At 53.5% G+C, this 23,537-nt stretch overlaps 8 protein-coding genes across 8 annotated transcripts; 3 read left to right on the forward strand and 5 right to left on the reverse strand.

Annotated features, from left to right (window-relative positions):
* Positions 1 to 916: 916 nt before the first annotated feature.
* On the reverse strand, positions 917 to 2,560 carry AYL99_08435 (hypothetical protein; the record flags this gene model as incomplete). Its single annotated transcript, XM_018839943.1, has 1 exon — positions 917 to 2,560. One exon carries the CDS (start codon positions 2,558 to 2,560, stop codon positions 917 to 919), a length of 1,644 nt encoding a protein of 547 aa, XP_018691064.1.
* A 969-nt stretch (positions 2,561 to 3,529) lies between these two features.
* Positions 3,530 to 4,111, forward strand: AYL99_08436 (hypothetical protein; the record flags this gene model as incomplete). The annotated part of the gene is made up of 2 exons (XM_018839944.1): positions 3,530 to 3,581; positions 3,633 to 4,111. 2 exons carry the CDS (start codon positions 3,530 to 3,532, stop codon positions 4,109 to 4,111), a joined length of 531 nt encoding a protein of 176 aa, XP_018691065.1.
* Positions 4,112 to 5,046: 935 nt separating this feature from the next.
* AYL99_08437 (hypothetical protein) lies at positions 5,047 to 6,360 on the forward strand (the record flags this gene model as incomplete). Its single annotated transcript, XM_018839945.1, has 3 exons — positions 5,047 to 5,062; positions 5,131 to 6,179; positions 6,262 to 6,360. The coding sequence occupies 3 exons, from the start codon at positions 5,047 to 5,049 to the stop codon at positions 6,358 to 6,360; spliced, it is 1,164 nt and encodes a 387-aa protein (XP_018691066.1).
* Positions 6,361 to 7,939: 1,579 nt separating this feature from the next.
* On the reverse strand, positions 7,940 to 9,861 carry AYL99_08438 (hypothetical protein; the record flags this gene model as incomplete). The annotated part of the gene is made up of 7 exons (XM_018839946.1): positions 7,940 to 8,099; positions 8,176 to 8,258; positions 8,326 to 9,006; positions 9,064 to 9,171; positions 9,253 to 9,440; positions 9,490 to 9,634; positions 9,682 to 9,861. The coding sequence occupies 7 exons, from the start codon at positions 9,859 to 9,861 to the stop codon at positions 7,940 to 7,942; spliced, it is 1,545 nt and encodes a 514-aa protein (XP_018691067.1).
* Positions 9,862 to 10,446: 585 nt separating this feature from the next.
* Positions 10,447 to 12,827, forward strand: AYL99_08439 (hypothetical protein; the record flags this gene model as incomplete). Its single annotated transcript, XM_018839947.1, has 3 exons — positions 10,447 to 10,664; positions 10,728 to 12,112; positions 12,310 to 12,827. The coding sequence occupies 3 exons, from the start codon at positions 10,447 to 10,449 to the stop codon at positions 12,825 to 12,827; spliced, it is 2,121 nt and encodes a 706-aa protein (XP_018691068.1).
* Positions 12,828 to 13,390: 563 nt separating this feature from the next.
* Positions 13,391 to 15,369, reverse strand: AYL99_08440 (hypothetical protein; the record flags this gene model as incomplete). The annotated part of the gene is made up of 4 exons (XM_018839948.1): positions 13,391 to 13,555; positions 13,624 to 14,715; positions 14,779 to 14,988; positions 15,064 to 15,369. 4 exons carry the CDS (start codon positions 15,367 to 15,369, stop codon positions 13,391 to 13,393), a joined length of 1,773 nt encoding a protein of 590 aa, XP_018691069.1.
* A 1,052-nt stretch (positions 15,370 to 16,421) lies between these two features.
* AYL99_08441 (hypothetical protein) lies at positions 16,422 to 19,850 on the reverse strand (the record flags this gene model as incomplete). The annotated part of the gene is made up of 8 exons (XM_018839949.1): positions 16,422 to 17,263; positions 17,367 to 18,334; positions 18,414 to 18,702; positions 18,835 to 18,983; positions 19,049 to 19,073; positions 19,127 to 19,291; positions 19,356 to 19,398; positions 19,455 to 19,850. The coding sequence occupies 8 exons, from the start codon at positions 19,848 to 19,850 to the stop codon at positions 16,422 to 16,424; spliced, it is 2,877 nt and encodes a 958-aa protein (XP_018691070.1).
* Positions 19,851 to 21,175: 1,325 nt separating this feature from the next.
* On the reverse strand, positions 21,176 to 22,852 carry AYL99_08442 (hypothetical protein; the record flags this gene model as incomplete). Its single annotated transcript, XM_018839950.1, has 2 exons — positions 21,176 to 22,709; positions 22,794 to 22,852. The coding sequence occupies 2 exons, from the start codon at positions 22,850 to 22,852 to the stop codon at positions 21,176 to 21,178; spliced, it is 1,593 nt and encodes a 530-aa protein (XP_018691071.1).
* Positions 22,853 to 23,537: the final 685 nt, after the last annotated feature.

Raw genomic sequence — 23,537 nt, forward strand, 5'->3', positions numbered from 1 at the left:
CGTCCCGCGTGAGCATGAACATAACCCCGCAAAATGCGTCACAATGCCACCCAGTTCCAAGACATCGTGCCGTTGGTGCCGGAGGCCCGATCCTGCAAGAGGGCGGGAGACCCTTGGGGTTGAGGGTCCGAATGATACGTTACTGCGGACGAGGTACATCCTGGGTGTTGCCGGGGGTTAACTGTTGACGACTAATACTATTAGGCAGAAGCGTTTGTGGTTTTGGCCCCATGGAGAACGCTTCCAGGGATTTTCAAAAATATAGTGCGGTGCTGCCGGGGGCTACGGTGGCTTTAGTATAGCTATTTGATCTCCCGCGTCTGTTGATTGTTGTGTCCGGGGTACCTCGTATAATACACCGTACTTCGTAGGTGGAAGGGGATATCATTGCCATGCTTGCCTTGGCAACAACGCTGCTGTTATTGGCCAAAGTTATGCTCAACTATAGCTCCTACTCGACCGAGAGTACACATAATACCTACCGCATCGCTATCCTCTAATGCGGAACCCACAAGTCCATGTAATGATTCATTGTGACCTGCTATGCCTTTCTTCCCTGCAAGGACAGAATGCCACTTCCCCAGTATCCAACCCATGTAAAGTGGTACTCCCTGTCTACACGGATAGAGAAAGTTCTCTAAAGATGATCGTCGAAACTTTTGGGCCAGGGAGAGGCTCATCAGTGTCAAAGGGCGCCATAGCAACGTACTTCACACCTCTGTCGGGATTGTTGAAAGTGGGGACTGAGAGCACCGGCTCTCTCTCATTCTGGCCATTATCTGTCTATGAGCCCAAGAACGAGACTTGGTGAGCCGACGCAGGAGGCCCTTTCTTCGGAAACCTGCCAGGCTTGCCCCAGTCTGGCTGGGTAGGCCTTCACGCCCTGGGGACATATCGTGCGGTCAGCAGTAACGCCTTACGTGAACGAACTTGCAATCTTGCTCCTGGCCCTGATCTTTGGTCCGTAAAGGACAAGGACCCACGGAACAAGAGTCAGTGCGAGCCCGATGGCGCCCAGAAGACTGCTCGCAGCCTGGAAACCCAGATTTGTGAACAGCTGATTCGTCACCAGGGGGAACGATCCACCCAGCAAGTTTCGACAAAGTCCCGAAGCTGCAAGAGCCGAGCTTGCATACATATGATAGCAGTCCGCCGTGTAGTTGAAGGTTCCGAGGAAGATGCTGAAGATGCCCATTGTCGCAACCCCAATCGCAATGGTCGGCACGATCCAGTGGATGGAAGAGTAACATGTCCAACCGAACCAGAACAAGCCAATGGGCATGAAAGCCGACTCGATGCAGGTGAACATCAATCTCCCCTCGGGACTGCCGTTGATCTTGACCGGGTAGTGCTTGGCAGCCCATTTCTCCTGCCAGATGCTGAGGACCGTGGAAATGATGGCTCCGATGGACATGGCTGTAAAGACCGCTCCGGTCTGTTCGAGGCTAAAGCCGTGATTGACTTCAAAGACGAGGGGAATCGACCCGAATTGCAGATACAGGACTGCCCATGAAAAGGCAATCCAGAGGCTGAACCAGAAGACCACCGGTTCGGTGAACAGCATGTGAATGGGACGATAAAGGGAGACTGCGATCATCCTGCTCAGCGACATTCTGTCTTCATCTGCCTTCACCTTCCATCGGATCCGGCAATACCTCCTTGAGCTCTTCTCCGGATCAATAGGGTCACCCTCCACTTCCATTCCCAGTGCTCCTGCAGCCTCCAGTTCCTCGTACCATTTGTTCAGTAACTTTGCCTTGCGACTGAGAATGATACTGCCGCGGGTTTCTTTGAAGAATATGGTGACCAGGCCGACCAAGGTGCCGCTGGTGATGACCTGTATCCAGAACACCCAACGCCATGAGGTGCGTTGTGCAACAAAACCGGACACCAGAGGGCCAAGACCGGTCCCAAACAAGGTTGCCCCCGTGAAGAGGACCATAGGGCCATTGCGGTCAGCCGTCACCCACACGTCGGCGAGAATGCCACCGACCATGGTAGAAAAGGTGGACCCTCCAACACCAAGAAAGAATCGAGCCAGCAGCATCCCGGCAAATGAGTCGGTCACCGCACAGCCAATTTGACATATAACAAACAGGATCCCCGTAAAGATGAAGACAGGTCTCCTTCCGTTGATCTCTGAGAACGGTGCCAGCACCATAGGAGCAACTCCAAAGCCGGCTGTAAAGATAGTGATGCCAGTCTTGTATGCCACGGCGGAGATCCCCCACTTTTCCGTCAGCTGTGCTGTCGGTGACGCATAAGAGCCGGCAGAATAGGCGGCTGTAATGTTGACTGAACAGGAAAGGTAGGTCATGAGATTCTTCCGGGTCAACGACCAGCTGAATGGGTTGTCGTAGTCACGGAGATTTGGACAGGGAGGAAGCTCATGTTTGGCTCCAGGCGGTAGAGCCGGGCTCAGTGGGATATCCGTCTCAAAGGACAAGTACCGATGTTCAATGCCATCGGCATCAGGAGTTGGTGGGTTTCTTGGATCATTTTGTAGGGGGACATTCTGAGCTGGAACTTCGACAGCTCCATCTACAGCGATAGGGATCATGGCATCTTCGTTCGAAGCTTCGTTTTTTCGTGAGCCATGCCTGCTCAGCATAGTAGAGACCAATGTGCTGCGGCGCTTGGTCTGTTCAGATATACTTTGCGGACGGAAAAAACACTACCAAGCGCTGTAGTGGCGAGTCCAGGGGTGACTGGCGTCTTTAACATGGTTTCTAGGCGGTGCCGTCTCCTCAAGGAATCTGGGGATTAATGGACGGATCGACGCTGGCGTCAATGGACCTGACCGATGCACCAACGAGCTGAGGCGAGATGGAGAAGGATACCCCGTACATCTCCCCGCGGTGCCTATCCGCAGCCCCGGATACATTGCCGAGGTGTATTGCCGGGGAGCAAAGGGGGACTCCGTGCCTAGAGGATATTGATCCATTGTGGTTTTGTGGTGTTCTCCAGAGGCAAGTGTCCGTGTCATCCATTGTTATATTTGATGAAGTGGAGAGCAGACACAGGGCGTGCTTTTGCATATCAGGAATGCCATGCATATCAGGCACAAAATGGTAACACGGTACAAGGCGGCAGCCGAACACGAAATGTCGGACGGATATTGACTCCGAACAAGCTCTTATCTTACTATCAGCATCTGTTGTCGTTGTGCATTGAGCCTGATCATGGATTTAAGAGGTATTCCCGGATGCTGTCTTTTATGGACACGACGGTGTAGAAACTGTCTCCTCTCTACACTCTTTTGAAGACGCCAGAATCGTCGAGTCATGCTGTCATCAATGAGTTTCTGGTCTGTGCCGAAGATGATCGTCTTCAAACTTCCTGGTGATGTAAACACTTTGGAAAACGTCATGATTTCATAACCGCAAGTTTTCCCAGAGCAAAAATAGGTGCGAGGCGTCGAAGATGCTCGAGATCACTTTCTCTCAAGGCGATTGACATTGGCACATTGTTGAGTGAATACTAGAAACCGTCGGACACATCCCAGCCAGTACGTGAGCAGGTTATCGAGATGGCGGCGAAACCCCAGAGCTCAAGCAAGGAAATGATGAAGAACAAGAACGGTACACTTCCCTGATCCTAAGGCTCGTAGATACACGCTGACAAGCCATCAGTCGCCGGTGGGCAGCTGGCAATGCTCTCCAAAGACCCCCCGACCGGCTTCTTTCGCGATGGATATTGCAGGACCGGGCCCGAGGACAAGGGAAACCATTCAGTAGCCGCCACCGTGAACCAAGAGTTTCTGGACTTCACAAATTCGAAAGGCAATAACCTGCGAGAAGCCGGGGTCAAGGACGGAATGAAATGGTGTCTCTGTGCACACCGGTGGAAGGAAGCATTCGACGCCGCACAGAAGGGACACATATCACAGTCGGCCGTACCACGAGTGCATCTCCATGCCTCTCATGAGAGTGCCCTGAACAGCGTCAACTATGGAGATCTGAGCAAGTACGCCGTGAGCGGAGACGCGCCGAAGGAGTCGAATCGAAATCGACAAGGTGCGCACAGTGATCCAGAACAGCCGTCACATGGGATTGCCAGGGAGACCTCGGAGTTGAGTGGCAAGTCGGAGCCAGAGAGGGTTGGAGGGTAATGCAGACACAGATACAGCGTCACGGAGCGATACTGTGTTTTGGAGGGAGGGAGGAGGAGGAGGCAGTAGTGGTGGGAATGATGCCTGGTGAGATGGAGGAATTGTGTGTCTGGAAATCTGCTGCTGCTTTAGCGCATGATATTGATGCTCATTGATCGTGATCTATCAATCAATGCAGTTTTGATTCGTGCTCTTCCTGCACTTGTGTGTGACTGTCAGTCTCAAGCATCTCCTCTTCGTTTCTAGACTTGTTCTCTTTATCTTGTCAAGGGCGGACACCTAGACTCAATCACTAGAGTACCTGGAGTCTACCACCACGGGCACCTAGAATCTATCTGCCTTGAGGTAACCATCACCACCCTCACCACCACCCTCACCACCACCCTCACTCACCACTACCACCGCAATGATGGCCAACGGAGACCCTCTCGATCCGCAGCCAGATTGCGAGCTCATTAGTGACGAGATCAAAAAAACCACAAAATCTACTACCTGCAACCTGTAATTACGGAGTACCTCGTAAAAGTGATTGTCGCGTGGCGGTCACATGCTGCACCGTAACCTCAGGCCGAGGCGTTGCGATCCCGAAATAATTGATTGCTACATCTGCCAATTGTCAGTCAATGCCATCTCGTCCATGTCAATCTTCGGCAGTCAGTCAGCTACCACAACCTCCCTGGTGTTAATATCTTTCGTCTTACTTCCAGAGTCTGTACTTAACCAGTAGACTCACTCGCCCGTCTCCTTCGGCTTGCATCTCTCACTTTATTTAGGTTCATCTCAACACTCTCACGCGACTGCTGAACGGCCCGCCTTCTCCGCATACCATCTTCGGCACGGAGCATGCGAATGACATCTTCGACCTGACCTTGAATCAAGCCTCTTCGGCACTGTTGGAATAGAGAGACAGGCAGGTCTCGGGCGCAGTTGGCGCCATGTCGGACTCCGTGGGTATGTATCAACTCCCCGGCTGTCTCTGATGATGGCACCGTGTCAGAGTCTCACTTCTTCCCCCACAGACCGTGTCTTTGTCCACGCCCTCGCCACAGTCCGTCGACTTCCTCGAACAGGCTCCTCACGGCCGCCTCCCTCCGCCCGCTTACGTCTCTATGGCCTCTACAAACAGTCCATGGAGGGCGACGTCGAATCCATCCTCCCTCGTCCGACCGTGCCCTCGGTTTCTCCAGACCCCAATAACTCCAGATCGAACAACGTCCACCGCTATGCTTCTCGAGACCTGCGAGTACGAGAGGCCGAGGCGGAAATCGAGAAATGGGATGCGTGGCACGCTTGTGCCGGCATGTCCCGCACCGAGGCCAAGCGACGGTACATCAGTACACTGATTGAGACCATGAAGGAATATGCCTCCGGTACGCAGGAGTCCCGTGAGCTGGTATCGGAACTGGAATTTGTCTGGAACCAGATCAAAAGCCAAAGCAGCAGCTCAGAGGATGAGGACGCCGAGTCGCCCACGAGACGGCTGGAGCGGGCCGGCCTGAGACAAACAACGAGCTTTGGAAGTCTGCCTCCGGGTCAAAGTGCACGAGGGGAGGGCGAAAGTTTGAGCAGGTTAAACTCCGACCCCAATCGGTTGCGGGTCCTGTCACCGGTGTCGCAAGGGGGGAGTGACGATATCATCGAGAGCGAAGAGGTGGACCCAGTAACCCATGCGGTCATCGGCCCTCTGTCTGCTTCACGGCGAGCACCTTCTGATCCAGATTGGCGAAGTCGCATTGAAGACCACCTCCGGCATCTATCGACCGAGGTCGCAGCACTGCGAGAGCAACTATCCGCAAACCACTTACTGTCCTCTTCCTCCTTTTCTCCTGAACTGACCTCTCGGCGGAGAAGGATATTCTATCGAATATCAACGTGGGTCAAGTGGTTGGCATGGGTACTCGTGCGGCAGATCTTGGTCGATGCCAGTTTGGTGTTCTTGTTCGTCATCTGGGCGAGATGGAAGGGGTACAGAGACCGCCGGGTCGAAGACTGGGCCAGGCGGCGCTGGAAGGATGTCACAACAGTGCTGGCTGATGTGAACGGGTGGTTGAGGGGCCTGGTGTCGGCGGTACGGATCCCTGGGGCGCGGAACGTCTCCTGAACCGTGTCCGGTGCGGTGCAAAGCGGCATTTCTGACTGATCGCTACCAGGAACATCTTCGAGTTCTGGGGAGTTTCTTCCTGGCGCGCTACAAGGCCGAAGTAGCCGACCAATTCGGCGCCGGTGCTGTGCTGAGGGATGAGACCTGAGCACAGAAAACGTGAGGCGGAGCTCAAATCGGTGCTCACCGCCCGACAGTTCGTTTCGAGTCTGGAGATTCTGACTGTTAGACTTGCGGCCATGGATTTACGTGGTTTCAATGGCACTCATTGCCATCATGCTCTTCGCAGCGTCTTGGTTATCTGCAATTTCTTCCACGGATGAGATCGATGACTTTGACGGCCTCTGGATATATACATGTGCGGGAGGCATGCTGACATACGGCAGAGGGGCATTCAAGAGAAATTACGACCCGATAAAAGGAGAACCGGGGGTTTTCTTGATGCGAACGACGATCATGGCACGATGTTTGCCAGTCTACTTTGGGGATAAAAAACAATCAATTTACTAGAGAGACTAGAACTATGACCGAACCAAAAAAGGGGCAGTGCTTGAGAACAATGATCCAGACCAAGAACCAAAAACCAACTGTACCTCATTTCATACGTAGATTGCTTGCCACCTTTGCCGACTACATCGGGGGCTCCTCCGTGGTGGTACTATCTATACCCCCAGTCTAAACCCTGCCTTTGACCCGTCTCTCCATGACTTGGTAGAGAGCGACGCGCAGGGAATCTGGAAGTGGGAAAGTTCTCAGACGACCTTTCAGGACGGAAAAGAGGTCGGAGTGCCTGGATGGAGAGGCGGTGATGATTGTGCCGTTTGTGAGGATGACCTTTGAATGGAAGAGCCAGAAGTATGCATCAGCGCTCGCTGGGGGGTTTACTGTGTGAGTCTGGACTCGGGCGTCCCGTCCTGTACCTCGACCGACAGAAGCGTGTCCGCGGACCAGCCACGCAGGCTCAAGAAGATGGATATGCCTCCCATCCAAGTCGCGACAGCGAACCAGCCACGCAGGCTCAAGAAGATGGATATGCCTCCCATCCGAGTCGCGACAGCGAACCGGACGTCATCTCCAAAGCCAACGAGCCGCGAGACGACGCCACTGACTTGTTCCGTTGTCTCTGGTGAAAGGCGACATGATGGGGCGAGGTCGGCTTGGTTGGAGGCCCAGTAGCGAGCTTGCTGAGAAATATATTGTCGATCTTGCGGAAACGGGACAAGCGATGGAAAGTTCTCGGCGAGGATATCGCCCTTGTAGTATCGTGTCAGTCAGAATAGCTGGTGGCTTGCTGGTGGTATCAACGGAACAATACAGCCCGTGGTAAGGCTGCTTGGTCGGTGGAGCTGGTGAGCGGTGATTGCCCCGCCCTTGTTGTGCTGGAGAGTGTCAAGATCATCACGCAGACCGTCGGCAGAAAGGGTGGTTCCATGAGGTAGGTATACGAGGGAGAACGGATAGAGGAGATAGATGGAGGGATCAATCAATGCATCGTGATATCTGGATACTGAGAGCGGAGACTTGATTGCGTACTTGGCATAGCAATCGACATGTTCGGAATGCATGAGGAAAGTTTTTGATTCTAAGAAAAGGTCTATTGCCCTGATCGCTCGACTTTTGTCCCCAGAGTCAACCCGAGAAAGTGAAAATACCTCCCAATCTTGGGGCAACTCTGCTTTGAGATCCTCGTGTTTCCCTGACGAGTCAATGTATGCTCCCTTGTCTCATCAGAGCTCATTGTGAAACGTTGGCGGCGACTGCGACGGCAGATTTCTCCATCTCGGACCGTAAACCCTCAGCAGGAGAATTGGAAGCAATAGAATGACATTGATCAGCGCAAATGTAAGCCATGCGTATTGAATCCCCACTCTTGCACCGAAAGGCAGACTGCAAAGCACGAAGATCGTTAGTCGGAACTCAGGCCAGGTAGAGAAAGTTGCGGGGAGATCGTGGGACAACGTACGCGTAGAAGGAGATCAGACATGAGAAGGACTGTCGGAACACATTGAGCAAGGTCGAGATCTCGGCGCTCTGGGGCTTGTAGCACTGGGCAGATAACCTTGTTAGAACATGGCGATGGCGTCCCAAGACACGTAGGGATCGGAGAACTCACGTCGGTGGTATACGCATACAGCACCGTTGTTGCTATCTGCAACCCCAGACCCGCAATGCCCATGCCAAAGGCAGCACCGACCCAACTGACGGTCTTGCTGTGCGACAGACAAACGCCTTCGATGATGATACCAATTGGAATCAACAGCGCCCCCCAAATGGCATTCAGGCGAGCCTCCGGCAGTCGTTCGCCATTGTGTTTCCGAGCATATTGATTGGACATCCAGTCCGTCACCCAGCCGGCATTGAACTCGCCGATTAGACAGCCAACAAGAAGTGGGATGCTGAGCAACAGACCCGTTTGTGCGATGTCGAAGTGGTAGAATTCGCCAAAGAGCTTTGCGCCGGTCAGTGCGAAGAGCACTGTGCCATAGCCAAAGCATGTCATGTAGTAGACGGACGGGAGGATCACAGCAATGTACCTCAGCATCTCGAAGGGCCGGGTAAAGTCACGGGGTCGCAGCCGCCGATAGGCCGCTCTGGTGCGTTTGAAGAGCAGGAGTTCCAGATATGTGAGCTCTTTGGCCGGCTCCAGGGCAGAGTCATCCATCCTCGGATACAGCGTTTCAGGAAGCAAGAATATTGTCAGAGCAAAGGTGCCGAGTTGGATGTAGCCGGGGATGTAGAAACACGCTTGCCAGCCCAAGGACTGGGCGATGAAACCTCCAAGCAGAGGAGCCACCTAGTACAACAAGAAAGTCAGAATACAACGCAGAGAAATAAGAACGAGGGTTCTTACATGGGGTCCGTTGGTCAGGAAGAACGTGTATATACCCATGTAGAGACCGCGTTCATGTTGGAAATATAGATCGCAGATTGTTGCGGCGCCGATGGCGACGGTGGAGCCCTGCGTTGTCGTTAGGACCGCATGTCTGTTTGAGGGAGACACGCGCTTGAGAGACTGATGCGTATTGTTGGTAAGACTTACACCCGCTAAACCGTTGAATGCCCGTGTGATCATGATACCTGACCAGGTGTGACAATATCCTGCAGCAATATTGGTCACAGCTGCCACCAAATTTCCCAGCAAGTATACTGGGCGGCGGCCGTAGACATTGGCAAAGGGTACGATAGCCAGGGGTCCAATGCCACCAAAAACAATATAAACAGTCAACTCTGTTTCATGGTCAGCAACGATCAAGCTAGTCGAGAGGCCTATACTCACCATAGGACGCTTCAACAACACTGAGCCCAAATGTCTTGCTCATGGGCACAAATGCCGGATTCGCGACCGCAGACCCCATGGGACCCAACATTGCGAGCCAGCTGATCTGCAAGGTGACGAGCAACTTGAGAGTTGGCGACCAAGTCTGTCGAAGTCAGTCTCAATCAGAGGTTGGCCATACACACAGCATACCAGAGGATCATCTGTGCGGTTTGTCGGTTGCGGTACCAGAGGCAGACCAGCCTTGTCACATCGAAGAGGTTGCTTTTCCGAGGACTCCAGATGAAGTGAGCCGCCATCGTGTTTCTCTGGGCTCTGTACGGCCGCAGAGATCAGTTCGTGTTGAGCAACTTCGGTCTTCTCAGCTGCCATGTTGGTCCTGCGTTGTGGACGGGCAGTGCATGATGGGGAATAGCCCGTCGGCATCCCAGCATTATATAAATACTGTGCCCCAGCTTCACCCTGCTAGGGTCCATAATGGTGCCCACCGTCGGTGTGGAACTCAATGGGGCACTCAGTGTCAAAGGGGGTGTATCCTTTGGTGCTGAGAGATTTGCAGTGGACCGGCTCTCGGGGAGTTAAGCAATTCCACAGATCAACAAGTGGCTTCACTAGCTCGTAGATGCCTTCATCGTCGCCTTCAACCCCGTGGGAAGCTGCCGGTGCATGGAGAGGGAACCGGGGAGAAAAGGCGGGTTTAGGCAAATATCCGTCATCCACATTTGAGAAACACCATAAGTCGACGTGTCAGACAGCGACCTGCCAGGTGTCAATGTCCATCACTGTGAGAGAATTCCTTTTGTCAGACAGGAACAATACCGATTCTCCCCTACGTAAACCTCAACTCCAGCTCCCACTGTTCCTCCCCCCTATCGCCCTCTCCTTCACCCGCGAGGATACAGCATATCAGCATGCAGTGTGGACCTCCCTCTTCAAACCGCATTTCTTGATACCCGGATGTCGTCTGAAGCAGGATCCAAGCAAGATGCCCGAGTTTCGGAGAGACGACGCCGCAACCGAGTCGCTGTCTCCTGCTTCAGCTGTCGGTCGCTGAAGACCAAATGTGATGGACGGAGGCCCATCTGCTCGACCTGCGAACACAATGGACGGAACTGCGTATACATGCAGCGAGGCATCTCCGGTGGCCCCAGCAACACGGTGGTCGTGGAGCAAGAGTAAGCCATGCAATGAGAACGGTTCAGGGACAGAATCAGACTGATACGGGATCCAACTTGGAGTTACCTGAAAGCGCTCGAGCAACGCCTGGAAGCTCTGGAGAGCAGGTCGAGGCTCGACTCGTCGACTCAAAGCACGCCGATTGAGCGTAATGGGCCCCCTTCAGGCTATCGACATGGCGTCCGGCACCCGCCATCATCCCTCAACGCTTCGGCAGCTGCCTCCTCTGCCAGCAGCCACACGTCCACCGTTGTGGCTGACGCAGACGTGTCCATGGGCGGGGTGTCGTTCACACAGCTCATCCTGAACGCCTTGCACGGCCATGAAAGCGTCAAGGCGTACTCGCGAACCATTGACAACGACGTCCGCGAACAAGAGTCCCGCCTCACCGAGGAGGACCTGTACACCCTGCCAGCCAGTGCGGGTGAGCTGCTGACCCAGTTCTTCACGCTCCGACACCCGCTGTCGCCTGTCTTCCACGTCCCGAGTATCCGGCCGCTCTTCGACGCGGCCCTCCGCTGTCCCCCGGACCAGCGGTCCCACCACAAGTCAATCTTCGTCCTGCTGAACATGATCTTTGCCATCTGCACATCACACTGGGTCATCGACGCCCAGGGCAACCCTCGTGCGGCACGCAGACACTACGACATCGCCATGTCGCTCATCCAGCCGAACCTGCTCAGAGATTGGCGACTGGAGCACGTGCAGGCGCTCCTGATCGGGGCGAGGTACCTACAGGGCTCGAGCTGTGCGAATGAGTGCTGGAACATTCTTGGCCTGGCCATCCGCATTGCATATGGCCTCGGTCTTCACAGAGATCCACCGGACACGGATCCTCATCCGTTACGGGAGACGAAGAGACGCGTGTGGTACGCGGCGTACACGTTGGACGTGCTGCTCAGCATGATCTATGACCGCCCCTCCATGATCCGTTCGGATGAGTGCTCGGTCAGTCTGCCGACCGACTTGGATGACGAATATATCCAGAGCGCCCCGATGCCGCGACCGCCCTCGTCCATGTCATTTTCCATCGAGGTGATCAAACTGTACCGTATCATCGAGGCCTTCAAGTCCCAGCTGAAGGGCAGCGTGGACAGCGGCCGGAAGGTCGTCGAGCTGGTGATGCCCCTGGACGAGCTCCACCGGAAATGGTACCGATCACTGCCGGCGCACCTGATCCTCGACTACCAGGCCCCCAAGGAACAGCCCTGGATCCTCGCCCTGCGCGGGAACATGGTCAAGATTCTGATCCATCGGCAGTCGCTGACGGTGTCTCTGCGCGGGCTTTTGGAACCTCAGGACGTGGAGGATTCGGTGGTGAGCCACGCGTTGCAGTCCAGTCGCGACACCTGCATTAGCGCCGCAATGGAGAGCATCGATATTGTCGCGTTGAGACACGAACACACCAAGAACACCATGGGTTTGAACTGGTTCAACATCTATTATTGTGAGTGAACGCACACACACACACATATACTAGAGCCCCCCTCTCGCTTCTCTCCTCTCGCCTCTCTCCTCTCGCCTCTCTTCCCTTTCAATGCACCAGACCCCTATGTCTGATTCTTGGTCTGACTCGAACGCCTCACTCACTCATTCACTCTACCAATCTCTCTAATCTCTATATCTAACTCCCTGCAATTATAGTATTCAACGCAGTCATTGTCCTGGTCTCCCACGTGATCGAACCGGCGTACCACAATGACCGCGCCGCGCTCTCCAAAGTCGACACGGCGCTACGCATGATCCAAACCATGTCGCACGACCATGCCTTCGCTCAGCGCGCCTACACCTTCGTGCAGCAGCTTCTCGGGTACATGCACCCGGCCACCGTCGCCGCAACGGCCGCCCAGCAGCAGCAGCAACGGAACCACGACGCTATTCCGCCCCTGCATCCTGACCACGGGGGACAGTTGCCGCTGCCACAACAGCCGCCACAGCCGCCACAGCCACTGCAGCACGAGCACGAGCACGAACACGGCAACGTCGAGCCCATCCCCAGCCTGCACACCCTCTACGGATTCACGCAGGACCTGACCGACAACCTGGTGAATTACCTGGACACCTTCGACAACTCGGGCTTTGCGGACGAGCCGTGGTCGTCGACGACGACAACGAACGACCAAAACAACATGCATATGACGGGGTTCAGTAACGTTATGTAGGTCATTGTTATCAAAGCAGTTGTCACTCCTGCTTGGTATAATGGAGTATATGTATGTATGCATGCACGGTATCAGCAGGGTTGATCGCGTCGCTACTCGCTTTTACTTTGCTTTTATTCTGCAGATGTCTCCTCCTTCTCCTTTCTACTCGTTTGGCTCGCTCGCTAGCGAGCTGCATAACTCTTTTCAAGCCATCACGAAGCATAGCGTCGACCATTGCGTATTATGGACTCCCCAACGCCGATTCCTGGTCATTTCCGCTGCTGGCGGGTACTAATCGCCTAGCGATCACCTCGTGAACTTCATCTCAACATCCATGACGCGAACGGGCCTGATGATTTCTTCTTCCCCGAGCCTATCGTGAAAAGAGTGTGTGAGTATAGATTTTTCACACAGATCTGACGCCCCGACCGAGGACGGGAAAGTCACGACGCACCTTTCTTTACAGCTCTGGGTGTGGGGACTTTGCCCACCTCGCGATTTGCAGTGGGACGGGTTTCATGCTGGGAGGGAAGCTTGGTCTCGGTCCCGGGCTCGGTCTCGAGCGGAGGCTCGCGCAGTGGCTACATGCGCATTGAGATGTGCATGCCGGGCTTGATGGTCGATTCCCAGTAGTCAGGCATAATGATCACGCCAAGATCTCCAACTAGGTCGTATTTTCCCGCCGCGATATGTTCTTCGATGGGCTCGATCATCGAAAAGGCCGAGACGATCAGAGCTTCCATGTCCTAGGTGAATGGAAAAGAAATATCAGCCGAGCGCCTGAAGGGACAACAGCGGATTGATCAAACCTTACCTTCCACCTACGGCACCTTTCGAAAGGAAAGGCATATATGCGCCCAATCGCATCATGGAACCGCACAGGAGCCAACACTTCTGGCGGCGGAGCCGGAGCTGCCGCCGCGGCTCTCTTTTTGCTCTCATTCAACAGAGCCCTTGCGCTAGCTAGCCTCTGTTCAATTTCGATCAGTGTTTCGTCCTCTTCCGTCCCAGCTCTGGCTCGGGCCAGTGCCTCTTCAGCCTCGTCCAGCTTCGCCTCCCAAGCTTGGAAGGTTTCAGGGCTTGCTTCCTCCTGATTCCGTTGCTCGTCCAAGTTGTGATCTCCTGGACTGGCAGCAGATGCGATACGGTCGACAGCTTCTGGCACCAATGCGGTGTCTCCTGGGACACGGTTCTCAAGTTCCGCTTCAGCCGTGACCTCTACATCGGTAGCCGTTTCCTCGTAGCCAGGCTCAACACGAAGCCATCCTTCCTCCACCGCCTCCACGGAAGGCTGGGGTACGTCTTCTCGACGGGGAGCCCGCTCTGCTTCGTCCTGTTTTGCGGGGTGCGGCACAATGCGTATTTGCGTTTCCGGAGCTGAAGGTTGTCTTGTGGTCAAGCAAGTTTCTTGCAGCGCCGTTGTTACGGTGTACACCTCGTGATCGTCCCCTCGCGCCTTACCGTTCGTGACCTCCGCCGGCAGCGACGCTTGGAACCAGGCATGTTGGGAAGCAGGTCCCGCGGCCAGACGTTGCGACGGATGAGGGTTCAAGAGCTCCTGGACAAACAGGATGCCCTCGTCACTCACTTCCCTTTTGCGGAGGGCGTCGGCCGGAAACGGACCTCTGCCGGAGCAATACCTGTTCAGAGCATAACGCCCGGCGAAAGGGATTACCTGGGAGAGCATATAGTATACGACACAACCTAGGGACCAGATGTCGACGGCGTTAGTGTATTCGGACGTCTCTTCGGCCTCTTCCACGTAACCCAATACCTCGGGAGCTTGAAAGAGTTCTGTTCCGACTTGCGTCCGGAGTGCCGTCTGGTCGGAGGCGACGCGCTTGGAGATGCCAAAGTCGCCGATCTTGACCCACCATTGAGGCGCCTTGGCCACCACGAAAATGTTCTGCGTGTGGTCAGGCTGGTCAGGGGCACCGCTGAATGTGAGGCGTGTATGGAAGGCACCTACCTGAGGCTTTAGATCGCGGTGGGTGAATCCAATGCCGTGCATGAAGCCTAAGCCCTCGAGTAATTGTTCGCAGATGGTCCTTGCGCCGTCCTCGGTGATGCCTCGAGCAATATAGTCTGTCAAGTCACCGTGGGGGAGGTATTCCATGGCGAGAAAGACGCAGTCGTCGTCCTCGTACCATCCATGGAGCGTCACAAACAGATCTTGACGCTGAACATGATCGTCAGCCGCAGACAGACAGACAGACAGACACACACACACACACATATGCACCAAGCAACGTACCCTAGAAACCTTCGCCAGCGCCAACAGTTCTCTCCTGTAGTCAATGTTGACCGACTCCATGCGGCGCTTCTGGATCCTCTTGACCGCCCTCACCTGCTGCTGATTGTGCTGATCGTGCTCCGTGCACGTCTCGAGCCAGACCTCGCCAAACGCCCCGTGGCCGATGTGTCTTAGCCTGTCCCATCTCTTCTGGACCTCGACCGTCCGCACGCCCCGGGCGGGATCCGACACCCGCTCCACGTGGACGGTGTGGTCGGCGTGGATCTGCGCATCGAGCTTGAAATGGTCGACCAGGTCCCAGCTCATGGGGAGTCCGCTCGCTGTGCTGTGCTGTGCTGTGCGGTGGAGATGTGGGCGCGGCTCGCGGGGACGGGGGGCGGGAAGGGGACGGCTCGTGGCGGGTGGTGGCGCGACAAAAGATTATATATGAGGAAATATATCTCTCTCTCCCAGAGGGGATATCCGCGTCATAAAATCTCCAGCCCTCCAGGGAGAAGAGTTCTATCTTATACGACAGCAGGCAGGGCAAGGCGTGGGAAAACCCAGAGTTGAGGCAGCGCAGTGACTCTGTGTATGAGGCTGAGGCCAGTGAGGCTGGTGACTTAGCGAGCCATAGTGGAGGGCTTGGGTTGTTCTAATACATCCCAAGCATAGCGTCCGTCAGGAGCTAGGGAGCAAACGTGGAGCTCGTCCGACCGGAGGGATTACAGTACAAGAGGATTAGCGCGAGAGCGCGAGCTTCGACAGATCTGGGAGCCCTCTACGGAGTATTCAAACTACGTGACTACTTACAGTAGATTTAGACTAGACGATACCAGAGAGCAAGCCCTTCAGTCGGACTCCATTAATATTTAAGAGGACGTACCTGATTGTACCTTACGGAAAGGATTAACTGGTAAGACGCTTAACGAGCTCTTCGACGATAAAAAGGTCAGCTCGTAACTATCCTCTTATGCAAAGCCATACTACTCCAGGATGAAGTACCTACTAGTCTAGGACTTTGTTCACAAGATTATACTCCTTTCCCGGTCAGTGGGCAGCGGATCAGTTGCTGTACAGCTTCTGGTTCGCCACGCCTGACTGTCAACCACAGCGCAGTGATTCTGTCTCTGCATGTGAGGCTGAGGCTTGTGACTTAGCGAGCCATTGTCTTCAGCTAGTAACGAAGTGGCAGCACGGAGTACAATAGACACTGATAGCTTGCTGTTGGACCACCAACGAGACGTCCAGCGGCGGATCTTGACCGCTCTCCAACCCATCTCGACCCAAGTGAGCCATTTTGTACACCACCTTGCACAGAATGCGTCGCGGCCGTGTGTTGAGATCGATCCGACAAGTATCCTGCCGACGTAACCAGACTAGAGCTGCTTGTTCAAACTTGTCTCTTGCATCCACTGCCGTCCATTGACGAGCAGTCGCTTCGCCACCGAAGCACTTCCATAGGCGGCTGCCCAATGTAATGGTATTGCCCCCTTGCAATCTGGCGCTTCGATGTCGGCACCATATTCAAGAAGGAGTCGGACGCCAACCTCGTCGTCTCCATGGGCTGCCCAAAGCAATGCGGTCAGTCCATCAGAATCCCTCATGTCGACGCTCGACTGGTTGGTCAATAGAAGTTGTAGCAAGTCCATGTCCTTGCGTGTGGCAGCGAGATGCGACAGAGGGCGCAGAGCATTGAAGCGGAAATTGGGATCTGCTCCCTGTTTTAGTAGGGATCTGACTTTGTCTTTGTCTGTTGCCTCGAATGCCCATCGGAGACGTGTAGTTGCGAGCAATCGCTCGGTCTCAACCCGGGTCTCACCCCCTTTGCCCAGGTGTTTGAGGAACAGCTCCACAACTTTATCGTGCGCCCAGTCCGCAGCTAGATGGACTGCTGTCTTACCGCTATATTCTTTGGCGAATGCGTTCGCTTTGTTGCTCAACAGGATCTGTCCTGCTTCTTCGTTCCCCTTGTCTGCCGCCAAGTGCAATGCTGTCCTCCCCAAGTCGTCGGTTTGGGAGATATCAATGCCGCTCGAGATCAACGTCTTCATAATCTTGCCACAACCAATTGCAGCTGCAGTATGAAGTGCCGTACAGCTCCAGCTAGAGGTCGCCGATGGATCGGCACCCTTGTCGAGGAGCAGGAGGACTAAAGCCTCGTTTCCGCACCGCGCAGCTTTGACCAATGGGGTTTGACAGTCAGAGAGCTGCTCGACATCTGCCCCATTCTCAATCAGAACTCGCACAATGTCGACATGGCCCATTTATTTCCACGGCAATGTCGAGCGGGGAAATTGCATTTTTGTCCTTGCGGCCGTTACAGTCTGCCCCTGCGTCTAGGAGGACTTGCACGACAGGCAGGTGTCCCATTTCAACGATCAAGTGCAATGGCGTGTATTCGAGGTCTGCTTTGGCGGCGATGGTGGCTCCCTGCTGCAACAGCCAGGAGACCATTTGAGTGTGGCCTTGGGATGCCGCTAGGTGAAGGGGTGTTGGTGTTATACCTTCATACACTTGAGCATTCAGGTCGACATTTTCCACCAGCAAATCGTCCGCAATCACAACGAGACCGAGCCAGACGACGACGTGTAGTGGAGTGGAACCCTTTACCTTACCCAGGCAGCTCTGAAGGCAGCGCCCTTTATATTGCCTCATCTCCATAAGAAGATTCAATTGTGTGTTAGTGTTTTTGCGTACATGTTCCAAGGCAAGCTCACGGACATCTTGGGTCATTCCGTCGCGGACGTGATGGCTCCAGTCGCTGACCGCATACATCAAGAAGGGATGATGGTCGAGAAGCCTGCGAAGGACTGTCCTGCCGTGTTTGTCTTCGAACTGGCTGAAAGTCAAATATGTAAAGCATGCCTTGATGATGGATGATGGGCCTTCAGGAAACATGGATGTACGAACACGGTGAAAGTAGCTTTCAGCTGTGTAGTGCACCAAGCGAATTTGATCGCTTTCCTCGTCCACAGTCACAAGGCCGGCACATACCGAGACCATAAATTCCTTGTCATATATGCCGTCTTCGTCGAGATCGTCATCACCTGGCTCGACCGCCAGGGCGTGTTGTAGTTCTGTAACGGTGAGGGGTCGGGGCGAATATGAAATCCACCACAGCACTTTGTGAGCTAAGACAACCTGGTCCTCGTCTTGATTATGGATCCGCTGCATGGCCTGACCATAGACCTCGTCGAATTCCTTGGGTAGACCACGTAGTGCCCTCCGGAGCTCGCGGCAATTGAGCTTTCTTGCCAGGTTATCCATATGTAGCTGAGCAAGCAGAAACCTTGTCCACGAGCGAATGTTAGTATGACACAACACAAGAAAATAAGACAACGAAATCCAAGATGTAAAGTTAAACGTACATGCCTTCACTTCTTTCAACCACGGTCTTGATAATTTCTTCCATTAGGTCTGGTTCTGTTTCGACATGTCTTTTCAAGAACTTCTCCTTTTCGATGCGGGCTTCGATATATCGCTCGACGTCTTCATCGGCGGCGCTGATATAAATAGCCGGGACATGCTCGAATCTCTCGTTAATCTCTGGGGAATATGTCGAGGTCACGAGGATGCGCGCATTCGAGGGCAACTTTTGAATCTCGTCGAGTAGTCTCCCCCTGGTGTTGTTGTGTTCGGGACATTCGTCAAGAGCATCTATTATAACGCATATGATTACGTAAGTTTCGATTTCTTATGCAAGCAGCTGGGAGAGGTCTGCCAGTCTGGGGGGAGTATTCTGCTCGAGGTGTTTTTTGTAAAGGCTCAGCACGTCAGCAGGCAGTGCACGCTTGTGTTTGACAACCTGCTTCAACAAGCTTCCCATCAAGTTCTGTACTGTTTGAACTTCTTCTTCTTTGTAGTTGCAGTACAGGTAGATCACAGCAAAATCATCCATGCCTTGGAACTCTCGCTCAAGCATATCGATGACTTTTGACCTGTTGAATGTGGATCAGCAACCTTGTAGACAACCGAAGAATATTGTTCCGGAATAGTTTCATACGCTAAGACCGTCTTTGCAGCGCCCGCTGCGTCTGTCAGCAACATTACTAGATGAATAAATGGGTATAGTCGAGCTTACGTAGCCCTGGACACCATAGCATTTTCTCCTCTCCCGCTAGCCATTTCTCGAACCAGTGGAAGAACCAGTCTCCGGTGTCAACTTGTCCACGGTTGAGATTGTCAGCCTGTTTATCTGCGAAGTCGAGGCTGGAGAGCCAGGCAGTAATTTCATGAAATTCTTCATCTGTAGAATCTCAATGGTTAAATCGACCTATTTGGGTTTCTAGAGCATAGTTTTGCATACTCACCTTGTCTTGCCGTAACAGCTCCATCAATCGCCTCCGGAACGTCCTCTTTAAGGTCCACCAGAGGCCTCACAAATGGTCATTTTGCAATGCATGCATAACGAGCGTCTTGACTTGTTCAATCTGCCTAAGGACTTCCTCGATCTCTTTCTTGTCGAGCGTCCAGATCAAGGCTCTCCCTACCTTTTGAAGTCGCCGTCTAGGTGGCTCAAACTTTGTTGCCAAGCGTTCCAATTGGTCTCGTAGCTGATCGAGAGGCCCTCCTTCAGTTCCCAAGCTGCGAGTAGCCCTGAACCATGCATCCGAGGTAGACTGGGATTCTTCTACCCGGTATCTCAGATCAGTTAACATGGCTAGAAGGCTCGAAGCATGCCGGGCGAATTGTGCCCGCTCACTCGGAGCATCCTTGACGTCGTTCACATAGCCAATGATCTGCACTGTTGTCTCAATTAGCGAAGGAAGGGAGGAAGCAAGGCCCAGCGCCGAAACGGGATCCATTGCTGAGAGTCGTGCCAGTGAAGTGTGACAGGCTGCGTGCAATTGATGCGGATGAACTCCACTGCCGAAAATGCTTCAGTTCTTGCGATGGTTTGGTTTAACCTCTCTTGCAATCCGTTGTTGGCTCACAGCTGGTTTTTCTTGCATTCACTGTTTCCAGCGGCTTATATTGGGGTTTGCTCTCGAGCTTTCTGTCCAGTGGGCAGCTTCACCGTAGTCAGTGGTATAAGGACGGTGTAATAAAGTCGGACAGAGGATGAAGAGCCAGCAGATCTCTTCTATTCTTCTATTTCTTTCTCTGCTGTTTAGCTGCAATTGAGTCCCTGCCTCTTCTTCTTGGGCAGAACCGTGTCGTTCCCTCTGGTCATGTAATCAGTTTAAGTCCGAAATCTTGAATGGTATTTCTTACGGCTTGAACAACCAGACTTGACCAGCCGCCTGCCAAGTTTCTCGCCGTCGTTTCGTGGTTCGCCTGTTTTTGACTTCGCAAAAATGCCTATCTTATCGGCTGACAATGAGCGCCGTGAGAGCGAAATACTATCCATATCCCAGGCAGAAAAAGGAGCTTGACGGAATGGGGTGGTGGAAGAAGGCTGATCTGCCATATTTGCTTCGAGCACGAGAACATGGAATCCGCCGGTCGCCAGCGTAGACATCGCTTGGTTGCAATTGAAATGGTTTAATTGCTGTGTCTGAACGCTGTAATGGAAACTTTTTTTCGCTTGCCACAACAAGACAGCAGGCCTTGCAAGGAATTTCTATACCATATCTTTTCTGGCCCAAGGGATCCACGGCAGAGTGTAAGTTAATATGAGAAGCGTTTTGTTGCCACTAGACCTTAAACCCGTGTCAGAGCAGTTGAAAATTCCTCCGCAGCTCCTGCTTCGTGGGACAGGTGAGATTTCGTCCAGCCTGGTAGGCTTTTTCAGCCACAACCCACCAACAGGCTTCCTGCATCGATCGACCTGGTCAGAACATCGCCTTTACCATTGGCCACAGCTGTTGCCACGCCTATGACATTCTGGATATGAGAAGAAAATCCTCGTTGCAAGATATCCCAGATTCGCAATATGGATCCAAAAACTGTGCTCCTGTAGACGATTGTCTCAGCTTCCGCGTCCTCAATGAGAGACACACATCAAGCGTAGCCTGAGCATCACATGACCGGGAGGCAAGAGCAGGACTGCCACCCGGCGATGTTCAGGATGAGGGGGTTGGGCATAGGGTTTAGCAGGCTAAGCAGCATGCGCAGAGGCGCTTTTGCCGCCACTGAATAGCATTTCATACTGAAATCTCATGCAAACGCAACACCACCTAGAGTCATATTAGCCAAGGGTACAGTGAATTGAGTTGCCGTGGTTGTTCACCTTCTCAATGTACCGAACTCCCACCACGATGCCGTCTTCGTCCAGAAACTCGTCTTCATCGCCAAAGCCATTGTCTGTCCTATCCAGGCACGTCAGACAGGCGAGGGCAATGCTCATGAACTTGTTGCCCATACGGCTCGCCAGCCGCGTCGACGCCAGATCAATCAGGGTGCGTTTCACCATGGCTGCCTTCTTGCGCTGGTTACGCTCTGCCTGGACGCTCCCTATGTCGAGCACGGGACTGGGCACGAGCAGACCGTCGTCGTGCCGCTGGACTAGAGACGTCCACAACCCGATTTCCAGCAGCATCACTCCGAGGCTATAGATGTCATGTTGCATCACATAGTCATCCTCGGGCTGGAGACCCTGCCGAAGTGGGTGGCGGTAGAGGTTTTTTTCCCAGCACAGGTCTCCCTGGCGGAACGTGTGCCCATCAAAAGGACGGAATTTTTCAAATCCTACCAAAAATGGTGCGGCAAATGGAGAGTCATCGCGGCGGAACACGATCGTGGTCTCGGGCCTGATGTTCTTGTGCACGAATTTGGATGAGTGGATGTACATCACTGACGAGGCGAGTGAACGGGCCAGGACGAGTCGCTCATTCAACGAGTAGTCCCATTCATTCTGAAGCAATAGAGTCCGCAACGAAGTCGGATCGCGGAGACCACTGGGGATCGAGAAGACCAATTCGAATGTCTCAAGTTGCCCGCTTCCCGGGATTCCGGCTCTCTTCGTGACTCCCAGGCACTGTAACAAGCCGAATACCAGCGGGTCCGATTTTGAGAGGATCCTGGCCAAGTCTCGAACCTCTTTTGTCGTCCTGTTAAGGTCAGCTTCGGGATGTAGAGCAATCGTGTCCACGAGCACACGCTGCGAGTCAGCCTGGGTCTCGGCGACCTGAGCAGTCGAGAAGGGGATTTCATCTCGCTTATACGCGAGGCTATCAGATGTGAGCCAGATCGAATTGCTGTTTCCCGACACAGACTCAGACTGTGCTGCCTTGACTACTTCTCTCAAACCCTTCAGTGTTGAGAGAGAACTACGATCGTCCGTTGGCCGGTCCCTCAGTTGGTTGTCAATGGTTTGGCTGGAAACGCGGGTGATGAGAAACCACGACGGGTCGAACATGTCGTGCCACTTCTTGAGGTCTTTCACCGAGCGACTGAGGCAATCTTCCAGAGTTAATGCATACTTCCACGCACGGATACCACCCTTCTTCCTAATCACCGCATCGATGGAGCTCTTATCTGCTTGGGGCCCGATGGTGCTGTCGAGCAAGTCGTTGGCTTCTTGAAGCTTGAAATGCAGATGTTGGAGAAGATGGTGTTGATGTAGTTGAAGCCTCTCGTCGAGGCTGTTCCATACACTCTGGAGAAATTGGATCTGGTATTCGAACTTGATCCAGTGGTCTTCAACGCAGAGGATTAACTCTAGGATTTCACGATCGGCGCGCTTGAAGGCTCGATATTTATCGACGAGCCTATTCCCATGCCTAAAGAAGCCATCAGATCCTAGTCATCAAGGGGCTTTCCAATTACTCTGTTTTGGATGATATTGATGATTGATGCGGCCATACTTGATACAAAGCTCGACAGTTGACAACACCGCCAGCGGAGTCCCAACTGGATCAACCATGGCAGAGCCGATCGCGACAATCGCTGCGGTACGAACAGTAGTCAGATCGATGCTCCGGCGTGAGAGCAGGTCCCTGCATGTGCTATATGTAGATGAATTATTCAGGTGTCTGTCTTTTTGGTAGCGGACAGTACAAAAACTGTGGCATTTGGTGCCGATGAAGTTGACGGTTGTTGCGTGGAACGGCGGAATATCAACCAGTCCAACCGGACATCGAGCTACATACGGAGTACCCCGTGGCTATGAAATATTAAACATGACCTCTGAAGAAGCCTCTACGCCCGACGGGAAACCACAAACCTTGGCGCTACCAGGTCCTGTGGCTGTCGTTTATTATCTGCATACTTGGTCCGCTAATCCACAGGCCGTGTCCTGCCAAATGATCAAAAGAATCCAATTGAACTTGTCCGCTCCCTCAGCCTGACCATCAGATCATAAAGTTATCCGTTTCCAATATCTTGCCTCCCAGCACCCGCCATGGAGTGGATGCCATATGAAGGCGACGAGCAGCTTGGTGAATCCTTAGTGAGTCGAAGCTGTGGGGTACGATCTGAATCCATCCAGCAAAGACCACTTGCACGGAGGCGAATCTGTTGGTCAAAGAATGTCAGTGCCACTGTGGTGTAGTCATAACGACAGCAATAACACTGCAACAACGCAGCCTGAGCACACGGAATCGAACACG

The sequence above is a fragment of the Fonsecaea erecta genome, assembly GCF_001651985.1.
Source record: "Fonsecaea erecta strain CBS 125763 chromosome Unknown Scaff7, whole genome shotgun sequence".
In the NCBI taxonomy this organism is placed as follows: Eukaryota; Fungi; Ascomycota; class Eurotiomycetes; order Chaetothyriales; family Herpotrichiellaceae; genus Fonsecaea; species Fonsecaea erecta.